This window comes from Lampetra fluviatilis, chromosome 9 (genome assembly GCF_964198595.1).
Source record: "Lampetra fluviatilis chromosome 9, kcLamFluv1.1, whole genome shotgun sequence".
Classification (NCBI taxonomy): domain Eukaryota; kingdom Metazoa; phylum Chordata; class Hyperoartia; order Petromyzontiformes; family Petromyzontidae; genus Lampetra; species Lampetra fluviatilis.
This window is the reverse complement of record NC_136283.1, coordinates 12,013,391-12,039,941: the sequence shown is the minus strand read 5'-3', so window position 1 is coordinate 12,039,941 and position 26,551 is coordinate 12,013,391. Positions and strand designations below refer to the sequence as shown.

Below are 26,551 nucleotides of genomic sequence, written 5' to 3'. Positions count from 1 at the left end.
CCGCGTCGGGGCGGGGGAGAGCCCGCGGTGCCCCCCCCCCCCCGCGAGAGTCACGTGGGAACGCGGAAGCGGCACGGACTGCGGGAACGCGCGGAGACGGAAGGCGACGAGGTGAGATCCTGAGAGGGACGAGGTGAGAGAGATTACAGACGAGGTGAGAGGGGTTAGTGACGAGGTGAGAGGGGTTACAGACGAAGTGAGAGAGATTAAAGACGTGATGAGAGAGGTTAGTGACGAGGTGAGGGGTTAAAGACGAGGTGAGAGCCTGAGAGGGACGAAGTGAGAGAGTACTCTTTGGTTTTTTCGGTAAAGTCACGTAGGTTAAAAAAACTTAATAAATTAAATCACGACGTTTCGGAGGCAACACAAGCTTCAGTCTTCAGGTGAAACCGTCACAGCAAAACTGCTGTATCAAGCTTCAAATCTAGACGAAGTGAGAGAGATTAAAGACGAAGTGAGAGGGGTTAAAGACGAGGTGAGAGAGGTTAGTGACGAGGTGAGAGGTGTAATGTGAGGGATGGGGCGACGAGATGATTGACGGATCGGGTAGACAAAGTAAGAGGTGTGTGATGATGAGTGATGAGGTGAAATGTAATTCTCATCAGGCCCCATGGTGTAGAGTGCAGTCTCCGACTCGTGTTATCCACTCTATCTCTGGCTTTGAAGGGAAATTGCCCGAAACGTCGCCTGTTTTATATATTTTTGTTTATAAAGTCCGCAGTGTTTTGACGAATGTGTTCAATTTATGTTGTTTGTGGTTGTAACGCAGCAGCGCATCACTAAATAATGTGAGAAAATAAGTTGATTGATCTCAATGGCAGGGTTTTGTGCAGTTTTATATTTGTGCCAGGATTTATGGTGGGGGTTAGGGATGAGTTATGGGGGTGAAGAGTCATGAGGGTGAGTTATGCGGGTCAAGGGTGAGGAGTAATTTACGTGTCTTCTCGGCCAAAGTTATGCCCTCCACTCTCTATGCTTGCGAAACGTGGAGCCTTCTAAAGGAACACTTGCGCCGGCTTGAAACATTTAGGCTAGCCTGCGTACGATCCATCCTGGGTTTAACCAGACTGGATTGTGTAAGCAGTGCATAGGAGCGCCGTGGTTGCGAGATGTTAACTTTCTCACTTGGTATGCAGGAGGTCGTTTGTTCGATTCAGACCCTCACGCCTCTATATTTGGAGTTTGCGTGTTCTTTCTCCCCGTGGTTGTGTGGATTTTTCTCCGGGTCCGGTTTTTCCCTCCACATTTAGAAACATGCGTGTAGAGTATTTGGTTTCTATGAATACCCACATGATAAGCCACTTATTTGAGCTAACCCATGGCACCTAGGTCTGTTCCATGACCTCCTGCCATCGGGCCTACCACACTTTACGTGGCCTCGAAGTGCACCTAGCATGGCACAAGTGCCGTGGTGACATCACTGCCACTTAGTAGTGAACTGTGGTTGTTGTTATGGGAGTGAGGTATGGGGGTGAGGAGTGAATTACGGGGGTGAGGTGTGCGGGGGGGAGGTAAATTGTGGGTGTGAGGGGTGAGTTAGGGGGGTGAGGAGTGGCATGAGGGTAGGCATGAGATTGTGTGATCCTATAGAGCAGGGGTCGGCAACCTACGGCTCCGGAGCCGCATGCGGCTCTTTACGGGCTGCTTCTTGACGATATGTACGTATGTACATAGATGCATTGCGGCTCTTGAAATACTGAATTTTGTACCGAATTGGAAAGAAATGGCTCTTCTTGTTATTTTGGTTGCCGACCCCTGCTATAGAGGTTCACCTGAACACTCCGCTCTATCCAGCTCCTACAGAGTAGGTCGGTCGGGAGCCATGTAACTGGTGTTTCATAACGGGTATGTCATCACCATCGCCGTGCCAGATCAGGCGACCCGCCTTGACCTTGCATAATTCATTTTGCACTGTTGTGAAAGAGCTTTGCTGAAAAATAAATAATCAATCTCCTTTTCTGTCATCCTTTTTCACACAAATAGTAGCTATTAAACTAAAATTATTTTATTTTACCACTTGAGGCCTGGCCACAAATATGATAGCTAAAGGAAGTGGCTTATGTGACAATTTATAGCAGTCAAATACTACTCTAAACGCATGCTTCTTAACGTGGAGGGAAAAACCAGAGCACCCGGAGAAAAATCCTCATGACCACAGGGAGAACATGCAAACTCCAAATATACAGGTGTCAGGGTTGTTATCGAACCTACGACCTGGGAGTGCATCATTTCAGCAGCATTTCTTTAAATTAAGCAAAACGCTTGTTTTTTTTACGTGGAAATACACATTTGTGAAGGAGGCGGATTGCAAATAAATTACGTCGTTTAAGAGGAGGCTATGGCTCACTCCGTGCAGGCAAAATCCAGGAAGTTGGAAAATGTACAGGATTGTATTGACAAACGTTTGCATTACTTTGTCAAATTTGCTCACAACCTCATCAAATGCATGCGATGAGTCCAAGGTTTAGTGCTACCACTTGAAATCGTTTTAATTGTCTGTTTCGGATTGTCCCGCAGTGTTGTGCATGTTGCGGATTTAATTATGCTTTGTCTTGATCAGGAACATGGCGCTGATTGTGGCACTGCGTGTCACGTTGTTGCTGTTTGGCGTGGGCTTTGTGTCTGGTCGTATGCTGCCTGATCAGTACAACGGCCTACGCAGCGACCCAGAAATTTACATGAACATTGTAAGTGCAGGACATCGTTGTGCGTCACGTTTGTTTATAACCTAAGGTGCTCATGCCAATTGCGCTTCTGTTGTCGACGATCTTAACTATTGTGTAGAAACAATTATTGCATTTATGTTTTACGGCAGACTAGGAATTGGTGCACGAGTTGAATTTTAGATGCAGTCATTGCTGAATGCAGGGTAGGTGAAGCAAAATGTGCTGGTCAGTAACACTTTACATGCATAAATAACAAATGTCAGAATAATGAACGGCTATATCAAGTGCATGTCTTGTGGCCCACCTCTGAGGCGACAGAGTTTCACTGCACTCAATACAGATGGACTGACACTTTAATTATAACCGGACAGGATACAATTCGTGTTAACAAAATAATCTTGTGAAAACAACACAATATCCACATCCTAGCATATGTGTGCACGACAACGTTATCTACAACTGGTCCTACAGAACCACAATTTAAAAAAACGTTAACCTAATTCTGTCTGCCTCACACCCTGTTGTTACTCTTCCACACTCCCCCACATCCTTCTCTCTCAACCTCTCCCTAACACTCTCAATTATACTGTGTCTTCCCGTGCAATCTTTCTGCCTCCCTCCTCTGTCCATCTCCCACCCTGCTCCCACATTCCACTCTCAAATGCCTGTCTCTCCCAATTGAATCCACATTCCCAATGTGGTCTACTGCATCCTCCCCATTTGCACCATTCCCATCCCCTTAATTTCAGATTCCTCAAGGCCCTCCCCTATTTGCTCTGCTGCCCCGTATCGTCAATTGGAGGTCACAATAACACAACGCCCGATAGCTAACCTTGCACTTACGCCCCTGTGTTTTAAACACAGTTTTGAAAACAAATATTTTACGCAGATCTTTTTTTATGAAACAAACTACACATTGTGACTCCCTTCGTAGTTGTGTGTGTTTTCACATCTTGCAATGATTTCCTCATTGAGCTGTGAAATCGGGAAGTGGTTTATTGTGGTCTTGCCAAAGAAGCCTGAGCTTGTTGCAAATATAAAATGAATAGGAAGTCATGGGTGACTGGACTGGGATAAACAACTTGATACTCTAGGAAAACCTGGTTTGTCATCTGCAAAGAAAGATAGATCTAGATTGTAGTGTTGTGTTAAAATGCTTTCGGTTATGCAGATGTGTTTGCCTGTATGCTTACCGATGCATGTATAGCCTGTCGAATAATAGACATTGCAACTATTGACTAAATAAGCAGACAATACGCCTCTTTTCCATCTGTCATTCCACATAACAAATATATTTTTACACATCCCATAAGTCAAAAAGCCTGCCAGTACGCTCACTCAGTTTAATAAGCATTGCTACAGTCTACATCATAGACTGCCAGTACACTCACCCAGCTTAATAACCATTGCTACAGTCTACATCATAGACTGCCAGTACACTCACCCAGCTTAATAACCATTGCTACAGTCTACATCATAGACTGCCAGTACACTCACCCAGCTTAATAACCATTGCTACAGTCTACATCATAGACTGCCAGTACACTCACCAAACTTAATAACCAGGCTACAGTCTACATTATAGACTGCCAGTACACTCATTCCGATTAAGAACCAGGCTACAGTCTGCATTAGTGTTTTTTTATTTTATAATTTTTATCAACTTGATTTTTGATTATTATTGTTCTATCTACGTGACTTTACCGAAAGAACCAAAGAATATCAGCAGCAATGGTTCAAAACAAGCAACCTCTTGACTGGTTTTGACATTGATTGTCTCATCAGCAATCAGGTTTGATAAACGAATGATGGTGATTTGTATATGTATGTTAAACTTCCTTCGCACTGTACATAGCCAACCGTGCTAATCGGGGGTGCCTAGCTTGTGGGAGTGCAAAGGGCACTTGGATGCTACTATTGTGGAACCTTTACACATGTGCATAGTGATTGCATAAGGTATTACCTTTCAAAACATGCAGTACATTCGTTTTGCAGGCTTTAATGAAGGTTACTGTTTGTATGGGGAAAAAAGTAATATTCTGATGAACATGTGTATGTTTCTGTGTCCCTTCAGAGCGAACTTATTTCTAGTAAGGGATATCCGAATGTGGAGTACGAGGTGGAAACTGCAGATGGGTTTATCCTGAGTGTGAACAGAATCCCACGTGGACTGAAGGACAAAACGGCAGGTATGTATGATAAAAAGATGACCCAAAATAACTGTGTAATCCAGAGTGGTCCTTGTCACACCACCCGCTCGTGCACCGTGCTGACCTTCATCGGTGCTCCTGAGCAGGGCACAAAAGGCAATATGGTGAAGATTTGTGATTATTTAAAAAAATATATAAAGTTTATTTTGCATAGCCAGGTTGAAAACTCAAGAGACCAGGATTAGAGTTTCATTTGCAAAAGTTACCTGGGTCACAAATATGAGAAAGCAAGAACATGAAAACATGTACAACAACGAATCAAATAGAAATTGGAGCATAACCAAGCCTGTTACAGAAGAAATTAAAAGCAGTGTGAACATAACATACATTTTTAAGAACATTTCAAGTCCAGTAACCAAACTTGGCTCGGACAGTAAAACTCATTTAGAGGAATTTCGATTTAAAGCTTTCGTGACTGCAGGGATTCATCTTCTTGGTTCTTTCGGTAAAGTCACGTAGAAGGGAAGTAATAAAATAATAAAAATAAAACATGACAGACCTGTTCTTCACCTGAGGACGACTGCTTGCGTTGTGGCCGAAACGTCGTGAGAATTATTTTATTATGTTTTATTTTTATTATTTTATTACTTCCCTTCTACGTGACTTTACCGAAAGAACCAAGAAGATAATTTAGAGGAACGTAACAAAGAGTATGTATTGGGGTGATTATTGCATCCGTGTGTAAACGGAAGATGAGGATGCGTGTTTGTGGACCGAGTTAGTGGTGTCTTGCCGCTGTGTGGGTACAGCAGTGCGTCCCGCCGTGCTGCTGCAGCACGGGCTGCTGGCTGGCGGAAGCAACTGGGTGTCCAACTTCCCCCACGACAGTCTGGGCTTCATCCTGGCCGATGCCGGCTACGACGTGTGGATCGGAAACAGCCGCGGAAACACCTGGTCGCACCACCACCGTACCCTGACGCCTGATCAGGAGGAGTTCTGGGCGTGGAGGTAAATTGGAAATGTGGGGGTGTGTGTGTCTGTGTGTGGAAATTAGCACATTGTCACGTAGAGGCAGTGTCCTGAACCATGATCGTGTCAATTAAGAAGGTGGAATGTGGCTGATGGGATGTCTCAAAAATACTTAATTTTTTTTATTTAGAGGGACAGCTATGTGAAGTATGGCAAATTGTCTGCTTCTTTATTCTGTTTCGTATATACTCCACAATTATCATTTTGTGTTACGTATTGTATAGTTCTACGTCGAAGTAACACTGAATGTTGAAACTGCCCCAGAGTTTCTTTGTGTTGAACCAATGCAGCTACAATTATGCATTTCTACTCAAATTTCTATGATCCACCAACCCAGTTGATGCTGTTCATGTTCTTTTGATGCTGTGTGACACACAACTTGAGTGGTTGTGTGGAAGAGTTTAAGCAATTTGTGTTTCTCGAGCCATCGCTGTATATTTGCTTCGTCCATTCTGTCCAACCAGCTACGATGAAATGGCCTCTTTGGATCTCCCTGCCGTGGTGGACTTCATCCTCAACGAGACCAAACAAGAGCGGTTGATCTACGTGGGGCACTCCCAGGGAACTACCATTGGTGAGTCCCTATTGTGGGTGACCCAGGTCACTCTTGCAAATGAGACTCATCCTGATCCCTTGGATTCTCACACCTGGCGGATAAAACAAAAACAATTTGAAACTTGACCAGTTGTTGGATGTTGTAACTTTATGAGCTGTAGTCGGTCTTCTCTTGCTGGTGAGGAAGTGGGGTACGTGGTGTCTCTCATTCATGAAAGCATCCTGTAATAATAGAAATAGGCAGAAGTTGTGTGGTGTAGTGGTGTAATGCTATGGTGTAGTAGTGTAGTGGTATGGTGTGGTGCAGTGGTGTATAGTGGTGCGTTGCCATCTGCTGGTCATCTTGCAGGTCCGCACCTGCAATGCCTGGCAAGCACTGGTGGCCGCCCATCCAAATACTAACCGGGCTCTAAGATGTGGCGAGATTAAGCACACTCAGGGTGCTTTGGTCGTACTTATCTGTGTACTTGTTAAAGAGTGAGAGATTCACATTCAGCTTGTGTGCCTTTGCAGCCCTGGCTGCTTTCTCTTCCAACCCTAAACTGGCGAAGAAGATCAAGCTCTTCATAGGGCTTGCGGCTGTGGTTAGCGTGCACCACTCCACAAGCCCCATGGCTAAACTGGCTGACGTTCCAGATTGGCTCATCGAGGTAAATGTGCAATGTTTAGAGTTTCATCCGTTGGGGAGGTGACATGATCCAGTGGTAGATGGTTTGCAGTTAGAAGCTGCCCTGGTGTAACAACCAAAACAACACGATCCGCCGCCTGCTTCACAGTGGCCAGTAAAGATCCCCTGACGTTATTCACAAGGGTAGGCCATTATGTGCCTGTGTCATCCACATTTTCCATATTTCACAGCATTTACCTGCAAATTATTCAATTGGAATCTACATAGCAATCATAGAGCCTCCCTCCTGGGAACGCTTTGGCAGGATACTCCTGAAAAAGTTATTACACTCAGGGTTTCCTGGGTAATCAAGCGTAGTAGTAGTAATAATAATAGTAGTTCTCGTGAAAGTGTAATATTTCAATTCAAGTATTTTTTTTTTTAGGTGATTTTTGGAAAAAAGGACTTCCTGCCTCAAAGTGACATTCTCAAATGGCTGTCGGCAGAAATTTGTGACAAGGCAATCATCGAAGACTTGTGTGAAAATGTTTTCTTCGTCATTTGTGGCTTCAACGAGAAGAACATGAACGTGGTGAGTGGAGTAATTGTGGGTGCTGGGTGCCATTTAACTTGTGAAACTTTAAGCTTTACAAAAAATGTTTAAACATTATTAAATCAATAATTACGAAGCAACACATCGGTTCTGTACATGTGTAGTGTTGTACTCGTCGTTGAGCTGCGTTGATGCTCCCTGAGCATAAAAAAAAAAACAACGTGAAAAGGGAGACTGACGTCAAGAGACAAACGGAGTAAAGGAGAGGCAAAATGGAGAGAAAAAGGAAGGGCTATAGCAGAGGTCGCAACCGGGTACCCGATACCCGGCCGGGTACGGGTAGCCGTTTGCGACCCTGGTGCGGCCGGGTACGGGTAGGCCGTGAGTCACTGGTGAGTAGCCGTTTGTCACTCATTTCGGGTAGGGTACGGGTAGGGAGCGACCCTGGTGCGGCCGGGTACGGGTAAGAAATCAAAACCCGTTTGCGACCTCTGGGCTATAGAGAGAAGGACTACACTGCGTGCGTGTGCCCTACACGCCAATTGCTCTAGGTGGCGCTGGAGGGTGCACATTTTTTTTACAAAGTCTTAAACATGAGGCGAAACCAAAGCGTAAAACTTTGCTAACTCTAAAATGTTTAAACTCTTAAACACTTTAAACAACTAATAGAAGTAGCGAGATGGTTGTGACTTTGTGTAGGTCATTGCGCGGCGATCTGAGAACATTAATATGCTGCGTCATGTGTATGAGCGGAATTAGGGTGCCCCAAATAATCACTCTGAAATTGGTCAATGGCTGTTAAAAATGCATATTCAGTAGAATAAAAAAAAGGAAAATGTGCAAATACAGATCGTGGTTTTAGACTTGCGCTCTGTGGTCCACCATAGGCACATGACCACAGCCTATGCTTGGAAAGGAGAAGTAAATTTCGTGAGACTGGCTGTGACAACAACAACCGCCACTAAGAGACAGATACAGAAAGACGAGACAGAGAGACAAGACGGCAATGACGGAGAGATAAGACGGAGAGAAAAAAAGACGGACATGACTGGGAGACAGACTCGTATAGACTGAGACACAAACATACACAGAACCAATTACGGAGAGTCAGAGACAAAGCAAAAGCTACAGAGACACACAGACAGAGGGAGCCAAAATAAGCCAAACAAAAAGGAGAATTTGTGAATTAGTCCTTCCCTATGTCGAGCTTTTTACAATGTTACAAATTTGTTAGACTACGTTTAAGCACAGTTGCGGAGCACATCCCAATAGGCCAACATGTCAAACGGCCAGCAACAAATAACACAATCAAAGTTTTGATAGATAAGAGTGAACACATTGAATTGAGCAAGGTCATGAGAACTTGGCTAATGAGAGAATGGAAGGGAATCCAAAGCCAGGCTTGGAGAAGAATCTGTTCAGAGAAAGAAATGTCACCTGAGACATGAAGTTTGGGAGCTGGAGATGAGGTTGATTTCCTGTGTGTGGGGATGAGAAGATTCACTTTGCCCCGAACCCAGCGACTCGAGTTCGATTCCCGTTCACAGCTCACATTGGTGATGAATATCTGAACCGGTCCTGAATCTCCTCTATGTCGACTCAGCTTAATGTTAGTACCTAGTTCGGTGTGTAAGCATCAGCACTGGGAAGACAAAGGCAGCTGGACGTTGAGCTGGCCACCCACCCCCTCATGTGCCATTCCGGCATTGTTAGGCGCTCGCTATCAGTACTTGCCCAAAAGCCTGAGTAGCCTACACGGGGGGTGCTTGGATGTCAGTCATCCTTGTGTGAGGAGAGGTTAGATCGTCGTTGGAAACTGAGGATTTCTAAGATGTTTTTTGAGTTTCACATAAAGTAACACATTTCATTGCAAGAGTATACAAATTTTGTCCAATATTTTTTATAATAATGCTGCTGTTTGTGGATATTTTTCACAGAGTCGAGTGCCAGTCTATACCTCTCACTGCCCCGCTGGAACCTCGATTCAGAACATGCTTCACTGGCGACAGGTTGGTATTTGGATTTTTGTTTTTTGTTTGTTGCGGTTGCACCCGATTCAAGAGCCGAACGGCTTACAGGGCTATACCAAATAAATGAAAAACTGAAAACTGGTCTGTGTAGTAGAACTGATTTCTGTTTTCAATGTAGCTCTGCACTCAGTGGTGGAAACGTCTTAGAACTACAGTCCATGTTCTCTGACACAACCATCACACACTCTCATTCTCACACTTTCATTTCCTCTGAGGAAACATCAGAGTATAGGTATAGGAATCGTTCTGAAGATAGACACAGGTTTTGTGTTGTGGGAAGCGCTGGTATGGCCTACAGTAGTATACCAGCCTATCTCCACCATTAGACATAGCGACGTGTGTTACCTGAGTAGGCTTCACTTTCATGGGCAGGAATGCAGTGTTTCTATGTGTATATAATTACGGCTTCCTCATAAAATACCACCTTGTAAAATCTGGCAGCATTTAATTTTGCCTCATTATAAGCACTTTACAGCATAATTGCTGAAATAATTAAAAAAAAAATGTGTTGAACAGATACTGTATGTATGTTGAAATTATTTTGCACTTTATGTAACTAAATCTTGACTTAAAGCTTTCGTGACTGCAGGAATTCATATTCTTTGGGTCTTTCGGTAAAGTCACGTAGAACAAAACTAATTTTTACAAAGACCCAAAGAATACGTATGTAACTAATCGTGCTAATCGGAGGTGGAGATGGACGTTGTCTGCTTATTTACTTCGTTAAAGCTCTGCAATATTAAGCTCCAGAATACGTTATCTGTAGTTACTTTTTTTATACAAAAAGTTTTTCCTCCATTGCTGTTTTTTTTTCTTACATTTTTATTTGAATATTGCTTTGGGGGTATTATGGGTGAGGATGGGCAGGTAGTGCACCTGTGTTCACAAAGAGACATTGTGTGTGCACTTGACCCATGCTGTGGATTTTAGTGAAAACTTTGTCTGAAATGTTTTGCATTTCTCCAGGCTGCAAAGTCGGGGCGCTTTCAGGCCTACGACTATGGGAGCTTGTGGCTGAACATGAAGCATTACAATCAGGTGCTGCCTTTTCAATCTTCCTCGTTAAGTTCTTAGATCATATCTCGTAGTTCGTTTCCATTGGGTGTTATAGTTACTATGCCACTACTAAATCTGATGTGATATCTCTCTCTCTATGTTTGTCTTCATATCTTCCATGCATTTTAAGAAAACATTTTACAATGTCGCTGTAAATAGCCATAGAGCCTTGTCTTTTTTTCGTACAAAACTCACTGAAGCTGTTCCGTTCTTGCGCTTGGCTTTTATGATTTCTTTTGTTGTAATTAAGGTCTTGTTTATTAAGACCTTGGATTTGAGAGGGGGAAATATTCCGTCCCCCTCATGGGAGTTCACATTTTCACTTCGATGATTCGACATTTGCAGTCAAGGCCGACTATACACATCCCACCCACGTGTTCTATGTGGGAGTGGAGAGTGACAGCGGGTGATGCTACCACCATCGCCTCCGCCCAAGTGACTTCATTCCCAGTGTTTGTACACTTGGACAGAACCAATCTCGACTGAGTCTCCTGGCTCTTGAATCCCATATGGGTGCTTGGTCTCTGCAATAATGGCCACTTAGAACTCCCACTGAATACTGACGATTTGCAAGTGCATTCAGTCAATCTGACCCCATTTATTTATGGTGATCCAAGGTTTAATGCAAAATAATTAACATCATAAAGGGGATTATAAGTAACAAAATACATGAAGATACAATATGCCTCCTTCCAAAATCTGTTTGCACACCATAAATAAGATATATATTTTTTAACATTTCCATCAGTCATACGGCCTGGGAGTGCATAGTTTCAGCAACAATGGTTCAATACAAGCAAACCACTGGACCAGATTCAACATCCAGTGTTTTATCAGTAGTCAGGCTTGCTTCAACCAATTCCACCAAATTGCCAGATGCCCATAGGCAAGGACCTTCTCTGTGAGACATTCTGGGTGGTGGTGGCACATGCCTGTAATCCAGCACTGTGGAGGTAGAGAGTATTGGTAAATCACACAAATGTTGTGAGACTCCCTGTAGATGTAGAGTAGGGGCTGTAGCCTGGCTCACAAGAAGAATGCAGTACAGCAAAATGGTGGACTCCACTTGTCCCATCTTTATGGTATAGAGTGTCTCCCTTTCCCACGTGTGGGTTTTCTGCGAGTCCTCCGGTTTCTTCCCACATGTTAACACTCATCATTTGGCTGATAGCACCTTAATATATAGTGGACCACAGAGCTTTGGCAATTGTTGGTGCCAGCTCACCTCGTGGCTGTCTTCCCTCTTGTCTGTGGTTCCCTCTTGTCTGTGGTTCCTTGTGCCTCTGTGTCATTCATTCTCTTCGAGAGCGAGTGATACTCTGCGTGTTACAAGTTGAAATTATTATGTGTCTGGGACACTGTCGAAACCAGTTGAGAGGTTTGGTTGTTTTAAACCCGTGCTGCTGAAATGATGCGCTCTCAAAAGGCTGTGTGGCTGATGCAATAATTGACAGTAATGCTTACCCTACGATTGGAGGCAGAAGAATAAACAACTTAAGATATGCTGATTATACCACACGACTAGCAAATCGCCAAGCTGAAATGATGATCCTGTTGGTAAATGTTAAATAAGCTAGTGAGAAGGCTGGACTCTGCTTCAATCTCCAAAAGACGAAGGTGATGGCGACAGAACAACTAAACTCATTTAGTCTGGAAAATGAACCAATCGAAGTTGTGAAGGACTTTGTATTCTTGGGCTCCTTGATTACTGAATACGGGGAGTGTAGCCACGAGATCAGAATACGGATAGTTCTCAGTAGAACAGCCATGTCACAGCTCAATAGTATATGGAGAAACAATTGCATTACCATAAACACCAAGAAGAGGTTTGTCAAAGCTCTGGTATTCCCTGTTGCCCTATATGGATGCGAGTCATGGACGCCTAGATTGAATGAGTGAAAGAGGATCAGCGCATTTGAGATGTGGTGCTGGAGAAGAATGCAATGTATACCATGGACAGCCATAATATCAAACATGTCCATCCTGAGAGAAATCGATCCCACTCTTCCACTCAAGGCCTTATTCATGAAGCAGAAATGTTCATTCTTTGGACACGTTATGAGGACCTCTGGACTAGAATAATTGGTCTTGCTTGAGAATGGAGAAGGTTGCAGGGGCAGAGGTCGACCTCCGTGGAGGTGGATGGACGACATCAAGAACACCACTGGCCTTACACTAACCCAGCTACGAGAGGCCGCGAGAGACAGGGGTGGATGGCAGAGTCTGGTCATGGATGTCACTAGAGGTCGTACTCGACGTGACGGTACAAGGTGACAAGGTGAAGGTGGCTTACCCTAAAGTAGTTGTCAGGGGTGACTGAGCCCCCTACTAACCTCCCCCACCCCGTGTTGATGTTTGCCAGGCAACACCTCCTGCGTACAACATTAGCGCCATGACGGTGCCTACGGCCCTGTGGTCGGGCGGACAAGACTGGCTGGCCGATCCTACCGACACCGCCGCTCTCCTCGCCGAGATCCCCAACTTGGTGCAGCACAAGGTCCTGAAGGACTGGGAGCACCTGGACTTCATCTGGGGCATGGATGCCCCGAAGCGCCTCTTCCCCGACATGCTTAAGCTAATGAAGAAGTATAAGTACACATGAGAAACCAACCCAGTGAAATGCAAGGGGTGAGTTGAGTACGATATTAATTCGACAATTGCTAGTAGCCGGCTGTGCATGTTAAATTAGCCTTTTATACATATATTTTCAAGGAATAGGTTTCTAGAGCCCAATAGCATGAGCAGCCTGGGTGGTTTGACTTAACAATTTGGGACATTTTATCCGTGGAGGATCTCACCATTACTCACACTGTTTTAAAATTAGATTTTAGTCGCAAATAGATACCGAAATAAAATTACTCACTGTGAATTACATGTGAATAATTACACAATTGGTACCTTAAAGTTTTCATGAAAAAAACATAATTTTTAACTCCACGAGTATAGCTGTTAAATTGCATAAATGTAACTTGTGGTTTGCCAGCTTAATCACCTTCAAAGGCATCGCCATTGTCACCTTAGTGATTAGCACTGTTTACTTCGCCCATTGCCACCATCATAATCACTCCTCGCACCCCGCCACTATCGTCACTCATATTACAATCGCTGCTGTCATTAACACCACCATCAACATCATCAGCCTCATCAACACCATCATCACTACCACCACAACAACCAAACACATTACTGCAGAGTACTACCATTGTTCACAACATCCTCAACCTGAAAATGTCATTACCATCCTTACCCACAGCCATCATCACGCTCATCATGAATGCAGCACCACTGGTATCATCAGCATTATCGCCATTTGCTGCTGTTTCTACTGATTTGGCTAAATAGATTATTCTAATATTGAAATCAGGCCCACATCACATAATTAGCAACCAAGTCTTCATAATTAGTCTGATTAATGAGAAAACTGTGCATCCTTATATTCAAAAGTATTATGTGTAACCTATTGAGAGCTCAAGAGAGCAGGAGAGTGTTAATTGCAAGAGTGATTTGGGTCACGAAAATTAAAAATAAATATATATCTAAGCAAAGCAATGAAGCAAATACAGATCAGAGCAAAAACAATCATGTTGCAAAAGGAATCGAAAAACAGAACACTCACATTATGCTGTGTAAAATAAAAAATATATATTTCCAGTAACAAAAGTTGGCTTTGACAAATTACTTTTATACAAAACCATTCACAGTAACGGTATAAAACGTTTCGGTAAAATTAAGTGGCAGAAACATAAATATAGATTTCAGCTGATTTTTGCCCTCGTATGTAAACAGACGAGGATATGTATTAAATATATCCATGATTGTCTCAGCATAACAACTTTAATGCCTTCCTTAGTGTGGCTTAAATTATCCGTGATATTTTACTGGAACAAAGTGGAACATGCAAAATTATTATAGAAATACGTAAACCAGACGTTCACTCATCCGGTTTTCCCACCGTTGACCTGGGCTTTTGGAGGCACAAAATATCGGTTAAAAGAATTGCCAATGACTTAAATCAAGGCATTAAATACAGGGGACCTCCAATGCAGTTTGTGCCGGCAATGATCCCAATAATTATGTAATTACGGGTATATAATAAAGTAGAAAAATGGTGCTTTTTATTCTTCCTTTTTAAATCTGCGATCCAGCTTTGGTGTTTGTTGCTGATTGATTATACTTTATTCATCTCATATTTTACTTTAAAAAATTTATTTATTTTACCAGGTAAGGTCCACTGAGCTATATAGTTATTTTTAAGAAGTTCCCTGGCCACAAATTATAGCTCAACGAAGTGGTTTACCCATATGGAAATTTATTGCAGCCAAATACTCGAAACGCATGTTTCTAAATGTGAAAAATCCACGCGACCACGGGGAGAACATACAAACTCCTAATATACAGGCGTCAGATTCGGAATGGAACCTGACGCTTGGAAATCCAGTCATAGGTGACATGGCTGTTTTCTTGTAAACTATGACTGGAAGAGCTTAACTTGCACAGACTGTGTACATGGATACCGTCGTGCAGCGTTTCGTATACTATGCCACAGACCTGGTCACCTAAGTTTGATCCCTCATCTTGGGCCTCTGCTAGCTCATTCTTAAATGAGGATCTGTGAATTTTCATGATAAGTATTGGGGAGATGGAGGCAGCTGAGTATAATGATGGCCACTCCACCCCCTCGCGTGCCACACCAGATTTAATATATGTTCGCTAAAATACTTGCCTCAGCAGCGCGTGTGGCTCTGCGGGGCCTGTGTGTTTGTGTGTTCGCACGCACCACCTGGAACATATTGTCCACGTGACCTTTTTTGTGTAGCAATGCAAGAGGAAATGTCTGGTTTTGACATGCTGTAGTGATGTACACATCTCCTTGCTCACACAACAATAAATACGATTTTACGTAGTTTTTTTGTTTATCCTAATGTAATTGCTTCGAATTTGAGAGGCAAAGAACTGGGAAAAACGTGACGGGGTGGCACAGTGAATTCAGTGATTGAAATGTACATGCAGAAGTGCTGATATGAAACCCGTGCATCCTGCAGCACATGTTCACTTGCACGGATATGGCCAGATGTGTGAGATAGTGTTTGCTTTGTCTGAATATTGATTAAAATTACTCGAGGGTGAATTGTATTGCACTTGTGTTGAATATTGTTTTCAATTGTTTAATATTTCACAGTATTATTTTATCCATTATCACTCAATTTACCAACAACCAACAAATCCATGTTTCTTAATAGAACCACTGAAAGCAGGACAGGAGGTCGTGTTGAAATGTTCGAATTGCTTCAAATTATTTAAATTGTTTGTACCAATGCTATTAAACAATGGGCATGACACCTGCTCATCCACCTGCTTGGAAAAATATTTGTGTGTTTTTTTATTCCGAATGATATTCCAATTGTGCTATTATATTTATGTCAAGAAACAGACATTCCTCCGTCAAGAAACGTATTCAGCAGAGCGTCATATCGAGTCGGGTAACGATGCTTGCTGTGGTTTCATGAGCGTTGAATGACAAACCGAAACCTTATTCATCCATAGATAGAAAATGCAAAAGTATGTGATGAATAAATGCGGTACCCGTGGAAGCCGTGCCGGCCGAGTGATCTGAAATGGACTTTAGAACACTCGGCCATGTGAACTCTTCCAAGCCCAACTATGCTGTTGAAACGAATGGGCTCCAGCTTCTTGCTGTAACAGATTCCAAAAAACTCATTGCATTGTAGTATTGTTAATGAGTTCCAATCTCCGTAAAATATTAGAATTGAGGTCACATCCTATTCAGGATGTTTTGTCGTTGTGATCCGTGTAGACCAGTGGTCGTAGAGTTACCACGAACCAATTGTGCAAGATAAATTAATCAGGACATAATTTTTTGCACTATGTAGCAAGTGTCCGTTTTAATTGACAAATCTGACTTCCAAATTTGTTGTAGATCATCAGCCATGATGTATCCACTGCTGGATGAAGGCCTACTCACGTCATTACCACCTCAAAGCTGTCGCGGTGCAACAATTTAACTATTGCATGAGCTGATTTCATCGCTCCATCTCCGTGATGGATGTTTTGTGCGTGTTCCCCCCTCTGTGACAATGCCCATCGTATCATCTCTGACCTGCCCAAGCCCACTTAACAGTCAACGTGTCAATCCAACATTTCTAATGCATCATATTCAGCACAAATCTGAGACGGAAGCATGGATGGCACTTTAGGAAATGAAACCAAATTTGGAGCAGAAGAGAAAAGAATGTTTTTGCTCCGGTCTTTAATAAATCACCGACTGTTTCACGGCTGACGAGACTTCAGTTGGCAGAGATGATTCCAGGCCACCAGGACTGCTGATGAGAAACTCGGTTCTGCCATCTTAAGCCGAGTGTATTTAACACAGCAGCAAGCAGGTCCGTGCCAGATGACCATAGATTTCGTGATGGTAAATATGAGTGAATGGCATCGGTTAGGTAGGTTAGATTCTCTTCTGCACTGGTGACCAGCGCAGAGCGTCTTCACAAGGAGCGAGCGAGAGGTGGGAGGCAGGTAAACGACTGGCGAGACGAGCGTTTTGGAGACGGTGGAGACATTTGCCGAGGCCATCGTTGACTTCGTGCAGCAAGGGAGTTGTAGTCGTCGAGCCGTGTGGCAATTAAGACCAAGGGTGGCACAGTCGGGTTTTTTACAATCGGGTTTAATTGTCTTTTAATATTAAACCCGATCATCTGAGATTGGGAGAAATCCGGTTTAATTGGTTCTAATTGCAGAACCGCACTTCGCCAACTTCTCAACGATCGCCTTCATCCATTCCAAGCGAAGGAACTCACTGGCGCCCACGATTGTGGAGAAGCTCGTGTTCATCAAGACCAACCTGCCCGCCACATTCTACGACTACCCCGTGCCCGACGGCCCCGAGTACGATAGCAGCACCGACGAGGAAGCAGCCTCAGCCTTGGATCAGAGTTTCGTATTCATAACACCAGGTTTTAATTCCCCGAAATCGGGTTTAATTGTATGAAAGAAAAAACCCGATGCCTGCCGCTGAAAAATCGGGTTTTTTCCACCCATTATTAAGACTGCACGCTATGGGATTTTTGACATCCTTGTCGATGCAATTGCAGGTGCGATGGAGAGCTCAGGTGTGGTACGAAGTGCATGACCGGATAAACTCGCTGATACGGATTCATTCTGCTAAAGAGTTGGCCAAGAAAAATTGTGATTTGAATTGTTGGAATTACATTTTTAAAAAAAGAGGAACACACATGCACCATAGTGCTAGCCAAGAGCGGGAATGAGAGGGGGCCCAGCGTGGAGATGGAGCGATGAATCAGCTCGCGTGCAAGATGCTCGGAGGATTTCAGTTTATTTTGTGTAACCGGGTGAGGATCGTCACGTCCCCAGACCGGCAGAAAAAGCGGCGGCTTCGAGTGGCTGTTCCATTATGTAAATTCATTCAATTCAATGTATTTTTTTTTAGGAAAAACGCACACCCACGAAAGAGGGCATCGAAATACTTTACACTATAAATTAGCCCCTACCTATAAAATCAAGACAAATAAAAAAAATATCTAAATGAGGGGACATACTCAAGGAAAAAGATCAAATAAAAAATTAACCCGTAAAAACAAAGTTTTTCACTATAAATCCTTTATATGCGTGGCATCGGTTTTATTTTATTATTCATTTCAGTTTTTCTTGAGTAAGAGTTTCATTTTTATCACGTTGGTATTTTAAATTAAATATGAAACAAATTTTCCCTAAAAAGTGGAAAATTTAGGACATTTTTTTTCACGAAAATAAATTGTCACGCACAACGAGTCTTTGTGTGCAAAATGTCAGCTCGATTGGATCACGGGAAGTGGGTTAAAAAACGACCGAAAGATTTGCACGGTCGTAAGCGCGCAAGCAAGTGAACTTAATATAAAGGATTTTAAAATGAGTCTTGCAGTTTCCTGAACTGTTGCTCGGAGACAATCTGAGGGTCAGTGGAAGAGTTCCAGATCTTAGGCGCCACACTCGAGAAGGCCTCATGGGCGCAAGGTACATTTACCAGTCGTCTGGGGGGGTCAGACAGGACTGCAGGTTAATGAGGACCAAGGCCGTTTTAAGCTTTGTAAGTGATTACAGCTAACTTAAATCGTATGTGATAGCTGACTGGTAGCCAGTGCAGATCACGGAAGATTGGTTTTAGGTGTCTATTTTTTTATGTACCCATGAATACGAGGAGACATGACAACATGAAGCACAACTTCAAGTAAAATTGTTGATTATTTGAAAATCATATTGGATACATGTAAATTTGAGAGTCCATAAATGAACCGGATTTGACAATACAGGTATTACAATAGAAAAATTAAAGTGCACATTGAACGTTGCTCTTTACTCGCTGCAGGTTAACGAGTCATCAGAATTAGACAAACACGCTCTGAGACACAATACATCGATGCACAAAAACACTGAAGTGGTTACGTGTAGTGCTTGTGCTCCGCAAAGAAGTGGAAACAGCCTTGAAAAAAGTAACTTTCAACTTAACAACAGCTGTTTCAAGCCTTTCGGTTAAAATATAAACGTACTGCATCTTGCTGTAATTATCCTGAAAAGCTTATTTCACAGAAAAGTTACATCAAAGTGAGTTCCTGCACAAATAAGCCAGCAGTGGACATTCTACAATCCTATGGCAGAGTCGAGTCTATCCATAGGGCAACTTCCCCCTTAAAGTGGTACTCACTTTATCGACCTCGGAGGGAAATATGGGCCGAATTAACCCATAACCAGGAGTTGAACTCGCAACCTTCCCGACTGCTGTGGACCACTCGCTCTACTGCTGAGCCACCCGCGTCAGCTTTGGTCATATTCTTTAAAACACTCCGAGTTGTGCACGAGCTAGCGACTTTCTCAGCATTGGTACCAAACACTCCTGGCAAGGATGTCGTGGCTCGCAGCCGGCACTGCCAATTCACAGGGCCTTAGCAGACTCTAACGAGACACACGTCGTATGCAAAGAGCTCGGGGCAGGGCCGGCCGCCCCCTATCGATGGCCGCAGGACCGTGCGGGACATCCGCTGGAGACCGAAGCCACAGGAGCGGCTGCAGGGCCCCGCGGGAGACAGCGGAGATACTGCACAGTCCCCCTTGCTCCCCGCTGGGACCCCGTCCGCGTCTCTATCCCCGTCCGACGCCTTGGCGTGCTTTGCGACGGCGGCGGCCCCCCGGGCGCTGGCTTCGGCCGGTCTCCTCGGCGGGGGTTTGACATTCGGCGCGGGCATCGCTGTGAACGCTGAAGGGCTCAGCCGAAGCGACTGCTGCAGCTCTGGGTCATCGTCCGGGTCAGAAATCTTCGTTTCCGAAGTGGGTGTGGACCAAACTATTGATGACCTTGTGGGCTCCACATGTGTTGGTTCAAGATCTGATCAAAAAATATGCCACAAAGCACGGTTAATGACAATAATACGATGTTTTCAAGCACACCTCAAGTTCAACACGTACTATACGTTATCGCAGCCACAGGTAATGACAGTGCGGTTTACTCGCCTGGGCCGCGTGTTGAGCGTTAATTCTCTCAAGCTTTCGCAACGCACTACTACCGCAGACATCTTCATCACAATGTAAATACAATTTCCATCGTGAAACTGCTTAATGAGAGAAGAGGTTTCTTGTAATTTGTTGTACCACAAGTGAGTTCATGGAGAATAATTGGAAAGTGGCAAGACCACGATGGGAACATGGCCATACTTGAGATCACGTTACTGACGAGATGGCTCGTACTGTTGTGGCCATAAGCCGACAGCCATTGCAACAGAAACAATATTCACTCACTCCCCATAATCGTATTTACTGGTTAAACTTGGGCGGCAGGGCGACAGTGGCAACACTTGTGCCACACAGCAACAAGGACCTGGATTGGTTGCCTTTCTGTGCAGAGTTAATTATGTTCTCCCCCTATTCTGCATGGGTTTCCTCTGGGTTCTACAATTTCCTCCCATAGCTAAAAATTTGCAATGTATCTGAATTGGCTAAACATCCCAACGTAGCGGGACCATCCTGGATCAATGTGGCTTTCCTGGGCAAATCAGTACTTTAATTAAAATTGCTATAAGTACACGGCATTGAAGAATCACAAATACCACTCACCGATTGCGAAGCCGTGGTCAAAATCTACATGTGGCCTTTGAGTTTGTAAAAGAGGACTCCTCAAATTAGTGCCTGCTGAATGCGTGGTCTTCTCAGGTCTGGGCACAACGGCAGTTTTTTTCTCCGCAGCCATCGCAGATGACGACGTTGGCTTCATATCAGAAGTGGCCATTTCTCTGTTTCCAAGCACTGGGGCCGTACTGTTTGGTGTATTCGCGCTCTCGGGCTCCGCCGTTTCAATTGCAGCAGAGGCAACCGATGAGTTGCCTGTATCTGCCACCGTCGCGGTCTCAACGCACGCACGGCCCCCTGCACAGGTCACAGGGTTGTGGGTGACCGAAGCACAGGCTTGCTCCACGCACGCCTCCTCCATGTGCAACTCGGGGCAGGGTCGGCCACCGTTGGCAGGCGTCTGAATGACGAAACGCGTGCTGCGCTTGACCCCTATACTGCACGTCCGGCTGCAGAGCCCCCACGCCGCCCAGTCCGACACTTCGCAGTCCAGGGGCGTTCCAGCAGGCTCCTCTCTCTGGCCCGAATCTGACATGAGACGCAGTGGAGAAACTGCACCACGATTCACATCAAACCGAATTTGTGTGCAAACATACCCGACCTCACTATTTGTCAGTGTTTACAAATGAGGTCATCTGGCCATGTGGCTTGGCAGTAGACTGAGCCACTTGCAAGCGGAAGGTTGAGATTTCAAATCCTGGCTGGGGGGTTGATTCAGTCAATCTTCCCTCTTGGGTCGATACAATGAGTTCCACTTGTGAGGAAGTCAACAGTGGTTGTTCTATGGAGAGATTATCCCCACGTTAGCAAAATGGAATTTCCACCACTGGCCCAGGGTATAAGATATCACCTTAACTTTGAAAATCTGCATTCAATAATTTAAGATAATCACGATTGTTACCTTAACAAAAATCAAGTTTTATGCTTTTGTAGTGTGTACAGATTAAAGGATCACTTTGGATGACGGTCTTGATAGCATTGAAGAGTTGGCTGGCGATGCCGTGAGGATGCTTGCTGGAGTTTTGTTGTATTGAGTTTTCATTTGGAGTCATCTCGTCCATCGTCCCGTTTTCATTCTGTTCCTGTTTCTGCAAGTCTGACGTCGAGTCCTTTGAATCTGTAACATTATATAACCGCCAAAAACACATGGGCATAACAACATTAACGCCCACAGTGAAGTTTGCATTGACCCGATGCTCTTGGGTGCTCGCCTGCTCCTGCGAGACAAATGTTGGCTGGCGCGTGAGCGCGACTGTGAAAGCTGGGGCATGTGTGCGGCACCTTGTTCAGTTGAGAAAGGGTGTGGGAGTGAGTGAGGAGGGGCTAGTGACATAGGACTCTTTTTAAATCCTTTATATTACGTTCACTTGCTTGCTTACTTGCGCGCTTACGACCGTGCAAATCTTTCGGTCGTTTTTTAACCCACTTCCCGTGATCCAATCGAGCTGACATTTTGCACACAGACTCGTTGTGCGTGACAATTCATTTTCGTGAAAAAAAAAATTCCAAAATTTTCCACTTTTTAGGAAAAAAAATCATATTTAATTTAAAATACCAATGTAATAAAAATGAAACTCTTACTCAAGAAAAACAGAAATGAATAATAAAATAAAACCGATGCCACGCATATAAAGGATTTATAGTGAAAAACTTTGTTTTTACGAGTTAATTTTTTCAGGATCCTCCTGAAAAATAGTCCTATGACTGAGTGTAGCGCTCGTGGATAAATAAGTAAAATAAATAAGTGACGTATTTTTCCAAAATAGTAAATATGTTATTTTCAAGCCGGCATTAATTTCATAATAGCGGCTGGTTTGGAAGCGGTCCACTCGAGTGCAGGGGGATGCTGCTCACTCGCTGTGGTTACGCTGCTCATTGCTATCGGAGGCTCGCAAGTGGCAAAGCGTTTTCCATCTTCCTCAAGATGAATCTCGTGTTCATGGACAATTGTCGGTAATAAGATTTCCCCCCTCAAAATGTTAGGAGTGTTAAATAAAACGCTGCACAAGCAGTACAAAAGAGTTCACAGTTATGCATGCAGTTTTCACACGAACACAAAAAAGTATTACAAATCCAGAAATGATCAATGTGAACCGTGGTCTGCAGGTTGAAGGTGGAACTCGAGGAAGCCGATTCTGGGCAGCGCTTGGAGGCGCGGGTAATGGAAGGAGTTGGCGGGATGCGACGGCCTCTGCGCCGTGATGAGCGAGATGGGCTCCTGCGGCTCGCTCGCGTAGTTGGGCGACGAGAACGCGAAGCCACTGTCCGTGCCACCGTCCCACGGCTGGAGATCGTGGCTCACCAACGGCGACCAGCCTCCGTCTCCGGCATCGGAGCACAAGTCGAGAGAGCTGACTCCCACAAACCAGTCCGGACTCGGGATGAGACGTACAACTATGGACACCTGCAGGATTGGCCCCGGTTAGTTTATTATTATAGTTTGCAGTCGGCGCCCTTCATACCCTCCATCTGCCAACTTGAACAAATGTAAACAAAACAACGTCCATTGGCCCAAGGTCAGAAAGTGTCGGGTTTGAACTTTTATAGTTACCAGCATAGACCCAACTTTACTCTACATGTACCAAATTTGAGCTCTCGAACCTCTCTAGAACATGTTCATGATTTGTCGCTCACTCACGATTGGATTTTTTAACCACCACATTCTGCCACCCTTTCCAGCACAGACTAAAACACATTCCTGCGGAGGGAGCTGGTAGAAACGTTGGGTTGCTCGGTCAATGGCCAGGGTCAACGGCGGCGTGGTGTATTCCGCAAATTTTCCCGACTGTGAGGGCAGGCACAAGCCGGCGTGAGTAGGTTAAACGTTGAGTTTTATAAGGGCACCACGGGGTGACCAGCCCCTCCCCACCCAGCCCCACCCCTCCCACCCCCACCCAGCCCCCCCCCTCCCCACCCAGCCCCTCCCCACCCTCCCCACCCAGCCCCTCCCCACCCTCCCCACCCAGCCCCTCCCCACCCTCCCCTCTCCACCCAGCCCCACCCTTCCCACTTTTGGATGCACGATGGACGGACGGACGGGCACAATGATCCCCTGTGGGCTGGTGTAACCAGGAGGTTCCTACCAGTACCAGCACATATTTCTCAGTCAGCCTGGGTCTGTTTCCAAAACTGCGCAGTATCCGGTTTTCAACCTCAACACAATGCCGCCATGTCTCCTTTTGGTTTGGTGTTGGTTTATTTTGGTACGGGTAAAACCCACTGGGCAATGTCATTTTTGATTGGAGATCTGGTTACACAATATAAACCTGGTAACAGCAAAAAAACATGAACAAAAACAATCCAAAATCAACTGTACATGGTCAAGTTCCGAATGACAAGGTCATGCATCAACGTGGACAACCAACATATAGAATACAACAAGGCACAATAAAATACACGGTACAAAGAATACCACCATGTCTTGGTATATATCAATTCATGCCACCCGAACACAGACGCCAATTCCCAAACAAGTGACAACCCTCAACCTGTCACGTACCATGGGATGTTGGGCATCGATATGAAAAGTTGTGGTGGAATTCCCCACTCCAGCTCGCAGCGCAGGAACGGAGAACCAGCTGAGCACAGGGCTGGATCCTGCGCCAGCAGAGCCAGAGTCTGCCCTGCTCATCAAGGCCTCCACTTGGCTGCGCAGGAGTCTGTAGTCTCCTTGCTCCACAAACGTCTTGAAGGCTGGCGACGAGAATGCGCCCTCGGACCACAGGCTGAACGTGCTGCTGTGAACTACACCTGCGCGCCAGCCACGGACATAGACGGTGAATGTGGCCAGAACCAAGAAGATGAATCCCTGCAGTCACGAAAGCTTTAAATCGAAAGATAACGGGTGTCTTGGGAATGCGTGCGGCATACATTTCAACGCATACCTCGCCATAATTTGATATAACTCACTCTCGTATAGATCTTGTTTGCATGTTGTGTGTATGAATATTGGTTAACATAAGGTGGTTTATGCTGGTTCCGCCATTTGATTATGATTATTACACTATTTGGCTTGTTTTCCCAGAAAAGCCTTTCGGAGTCAACTCTTTTTCAGGAGGGTCTTACCAAGTTTTTGCAGTGGGGGGTGATGTTGCTTTATGCAATCTCCACTGAGTAGTTAAACATTGGGCTGTTTAGCCAAAACTAATTACATTGTTGTTTGAGCTATGGGAGGAAACCAGAAAACCAGGAGGAAACCCATGCAGAACAGGGGTTGAACACACGAACTCTACACAGAAAGATGCCCAAGTAGGATATCTAAACCATTGTGACGCGGTAGTCATGAGTTGTTACTACGGCGTCACAATGATGTGCGATTCCACGTTTATTGCGCGTAGACTGTTTGGGTTTGTTTTTCTCCATATTTTTCGCAGCTCCACTGTGTATTGCGACATATGAGAGGTCGCTCTCGTCATCCGATCCATAGCAACCAATGTGGATGCGATGTTTGTGCCGTCCTGTTGAATGCACGCTGGCGCGCCACGCGGGGTCCCTCCCTTTATTTTTCAGAGCGATTATCGTGCAACAGATGTGAGTGTAATTGATACCCGCGGAGTTTTGGATATTGCCGTCAATCCTGAGGTCACATGATGGCTGATCCACGGAGACTCGTGTGTATGTGATGTGTGTACTCGCATGTTCTCCTTTATTGGATCTGTCAGCTGCACTATGTTGCCGTGTGCTTTATTCTCATCTGAACCTATATTTGTCTGATATAAGGCAGTGTTGGTGACAACTGATGTTTTCCATTATTGGCTCATCCATTATTGGAAAGAAAGAACGAGCCCAAAACCCCTCACTCCTGGCTGCTTGTAGTTGTACTGTCGTTCCATGACTCTGTGTTAAGCAAGCAAAGAACCACCTCAGCCCATATCACCACCTCGCCTCATCCACACACTCCACACATCTCTACCCGAGCACAGACCACATACCGTTGCCATATGTGCCGATTACTAACGGCGGACACGGATTTCACGCAGCTGTGTAAATATAGCCGAGCCACCTTTCTCAATATAGGCGAAACCGGGACGTATTTCTGAGTCAGCATCAGTCTATTATCAAAACTGTGCAACAGACTGTGATAATACAGTTCAACACAATACCCTAACCAGCTCTCAGTACAAATCGGTTCCTGCCACCCCAAACACAAGATGCCCATTCTTATATTGTCCGGGTCGAACCGAGGACAAGTAGCGATCCCGTATAAATGTTATCATGTGTTGAGAAAGAGCAGTGTAGTTACTGTGGCGCGTTAAGCTCACCGATGAGTGCAGACCACTGCGCAGGCGGCCGGGTGAGCGGGTATTGCTTGGGGAAGGCACGCGCGTTCCACTCGGCGTGGAACGTGAGGGCATAGCGTGCCGGTCCAGCGTGGCACGCGCCACCGCGTGCGCGCTCCACCCCGCCCAGCGCCCACAGCAGCAGAGCCAGCAGCGGCATTTCACTCGGCCACCCTCGCAGAGTGCGATCCTCGACGGCGCACGCACGTGAGCGCGGAGTGGAGATGGAGCGCGAGGCCACCGCTCCCCAGCATGTGACCCCGGCCCCCGCTCCAGCAGCGCGGCACCACCGCCGGATTGGCTTGTCGCACACGCTGCGGGGTGGGGGGGGGGGCTCACAGCCACATCTTGTGTTCCCCTTCAGCGTGCAGATTGTGGAATGTAACACATTCTTTTTATCTTGGTGATGCGGTGTTTTGTTCGCACACACAAATCCTCTCTTTCTCTCTCTCTTGCTGCTCGGGTTCGAGGATAACGCTGTCGATCGCCAGC

The 26,551-nt window shown here is 45.1% G+C and overlaps 2 protein-coding genes across 4 annotated transcripts; one reads left to right on the top strand and one right to left on the bottom strand.

Moving 5' to 3' along the window:
• The first annotated feature begins 32 nt into the window (after window positions 1-32).
• Window positions 33-16,005, top strand: LOC144934211 (putative lysosomal acid lipase/cholesteryl ester hydrolase). Of its 3 annotated transcripts, none has more exons than XM_078859809.1 (10): window positions 33-111; window positions 2,561-2,687; window positions 4,741-4,855; window positions 5,626-5,824; window positions 6,310-6,419; window positions 6,914-7,050; window positions 7,453-7,599; window positions 9,498-9,569; window positions 10,557-10,628; window positions 13,009-16,005. In XM_078859809.1, exons 2-10 carry the CDS (start codon window positions 2,565-2,567, stop codon window positions 13,246-13,248), a joined length of 1,215 nt encoding a protein of 404 aa, XP_078715935.1. In that variant the 5' UTR covers window positions 33-111; window positions 2,561-2,564; the 3' UTR covers window positions 13,249-16,005. The 3 variants fall into 3 exon arrangements, with proteins under 3 accessions (XP_078715935.1, XP_078715934.1, XP_078715936.1); XM_078859808.1 differs by having other exon boundaries at window positions 39-133; XM_078859810.1 differs by lacking the exon at window positions 7,453-7,599 and having other exon boundaries at window positions 39-133.
• A 2,881-nt stretch (window positions 16,006-18,886) lies between these two features.
• Window positions 18,887-26,294, bottom strand: LOC144934207 (spondin-2-like). The gene is made up of 6 exons (XM_078859795.1): window positions 26,042-26,294; window positions 24,280-24,530; window positions 22,875-23,184; window positions 21,736-21,897; window positions 20,769-21,308; window positions 18,887-20,043 (listed from the first exon to the last, which is right to left on the bottom strand). Exons 1-6 carry the CDS (start codon window positions 26,217-26,219, stop codon window positions 19,604-19,606), a joined length of 1,881 nt encoding a protein of 626 aa, XP_078715921.1. The 5' UTR covers window positions 26,220-26,294; the 3' UTR covers window positions 18,887-19,603.
• Between the last annotated feature and the right edge of the window lie 257 nt (window positions 26,295-26,551).

Excerpts from the sequence above, each read along its gene's own strand:
- LOC144934211 (XM_078859809.1), top strand. The coding sequence starts at position 2,565 with ATGGCGCTGATTGTGGCACTGCGTGTCACGTTGTTGCTGTTTGGCGTG. Across the intron at positions 4,856-5,625 it reads ACTGAAGGACAAAACGGCAG|CAGTGCGTCCCGCCGTGCTG; the intron begins GTATGTATGATA and ends GTGTGGGTACAG. Across the intron at positions 10,629-13,008 it reads ACATGAAGCATTACAATCAG|GCAACACCTCCTGCGTACAA; the intron begins GTGCTGCCTTTT and ends GATGTTTGCCAG.
- LOC144934207 (XM_078859795.1), bottom strand. The coding sequence starts at position 26,219 with ATGCCGCTGCTGGCTCTGCTGCTGTGGGCGCTGGGCGGGGTGGAGCGC. Across the intron at positions 23,185-24,279 it reads TCGATGCCCAACATCCCATG|GTGTCCATAGTTGTACGTCT; the intron begins GTACGTGACAGG and ends CCAATCCTGCAG. Across the intron at positions 20,044-20,768 it reads TGACCACGGCTTCGCAATCG|ATCTTGAACCAACACATGTG; the intron begins GTGAGTGGTATT and ends TTTTTTGATCAG.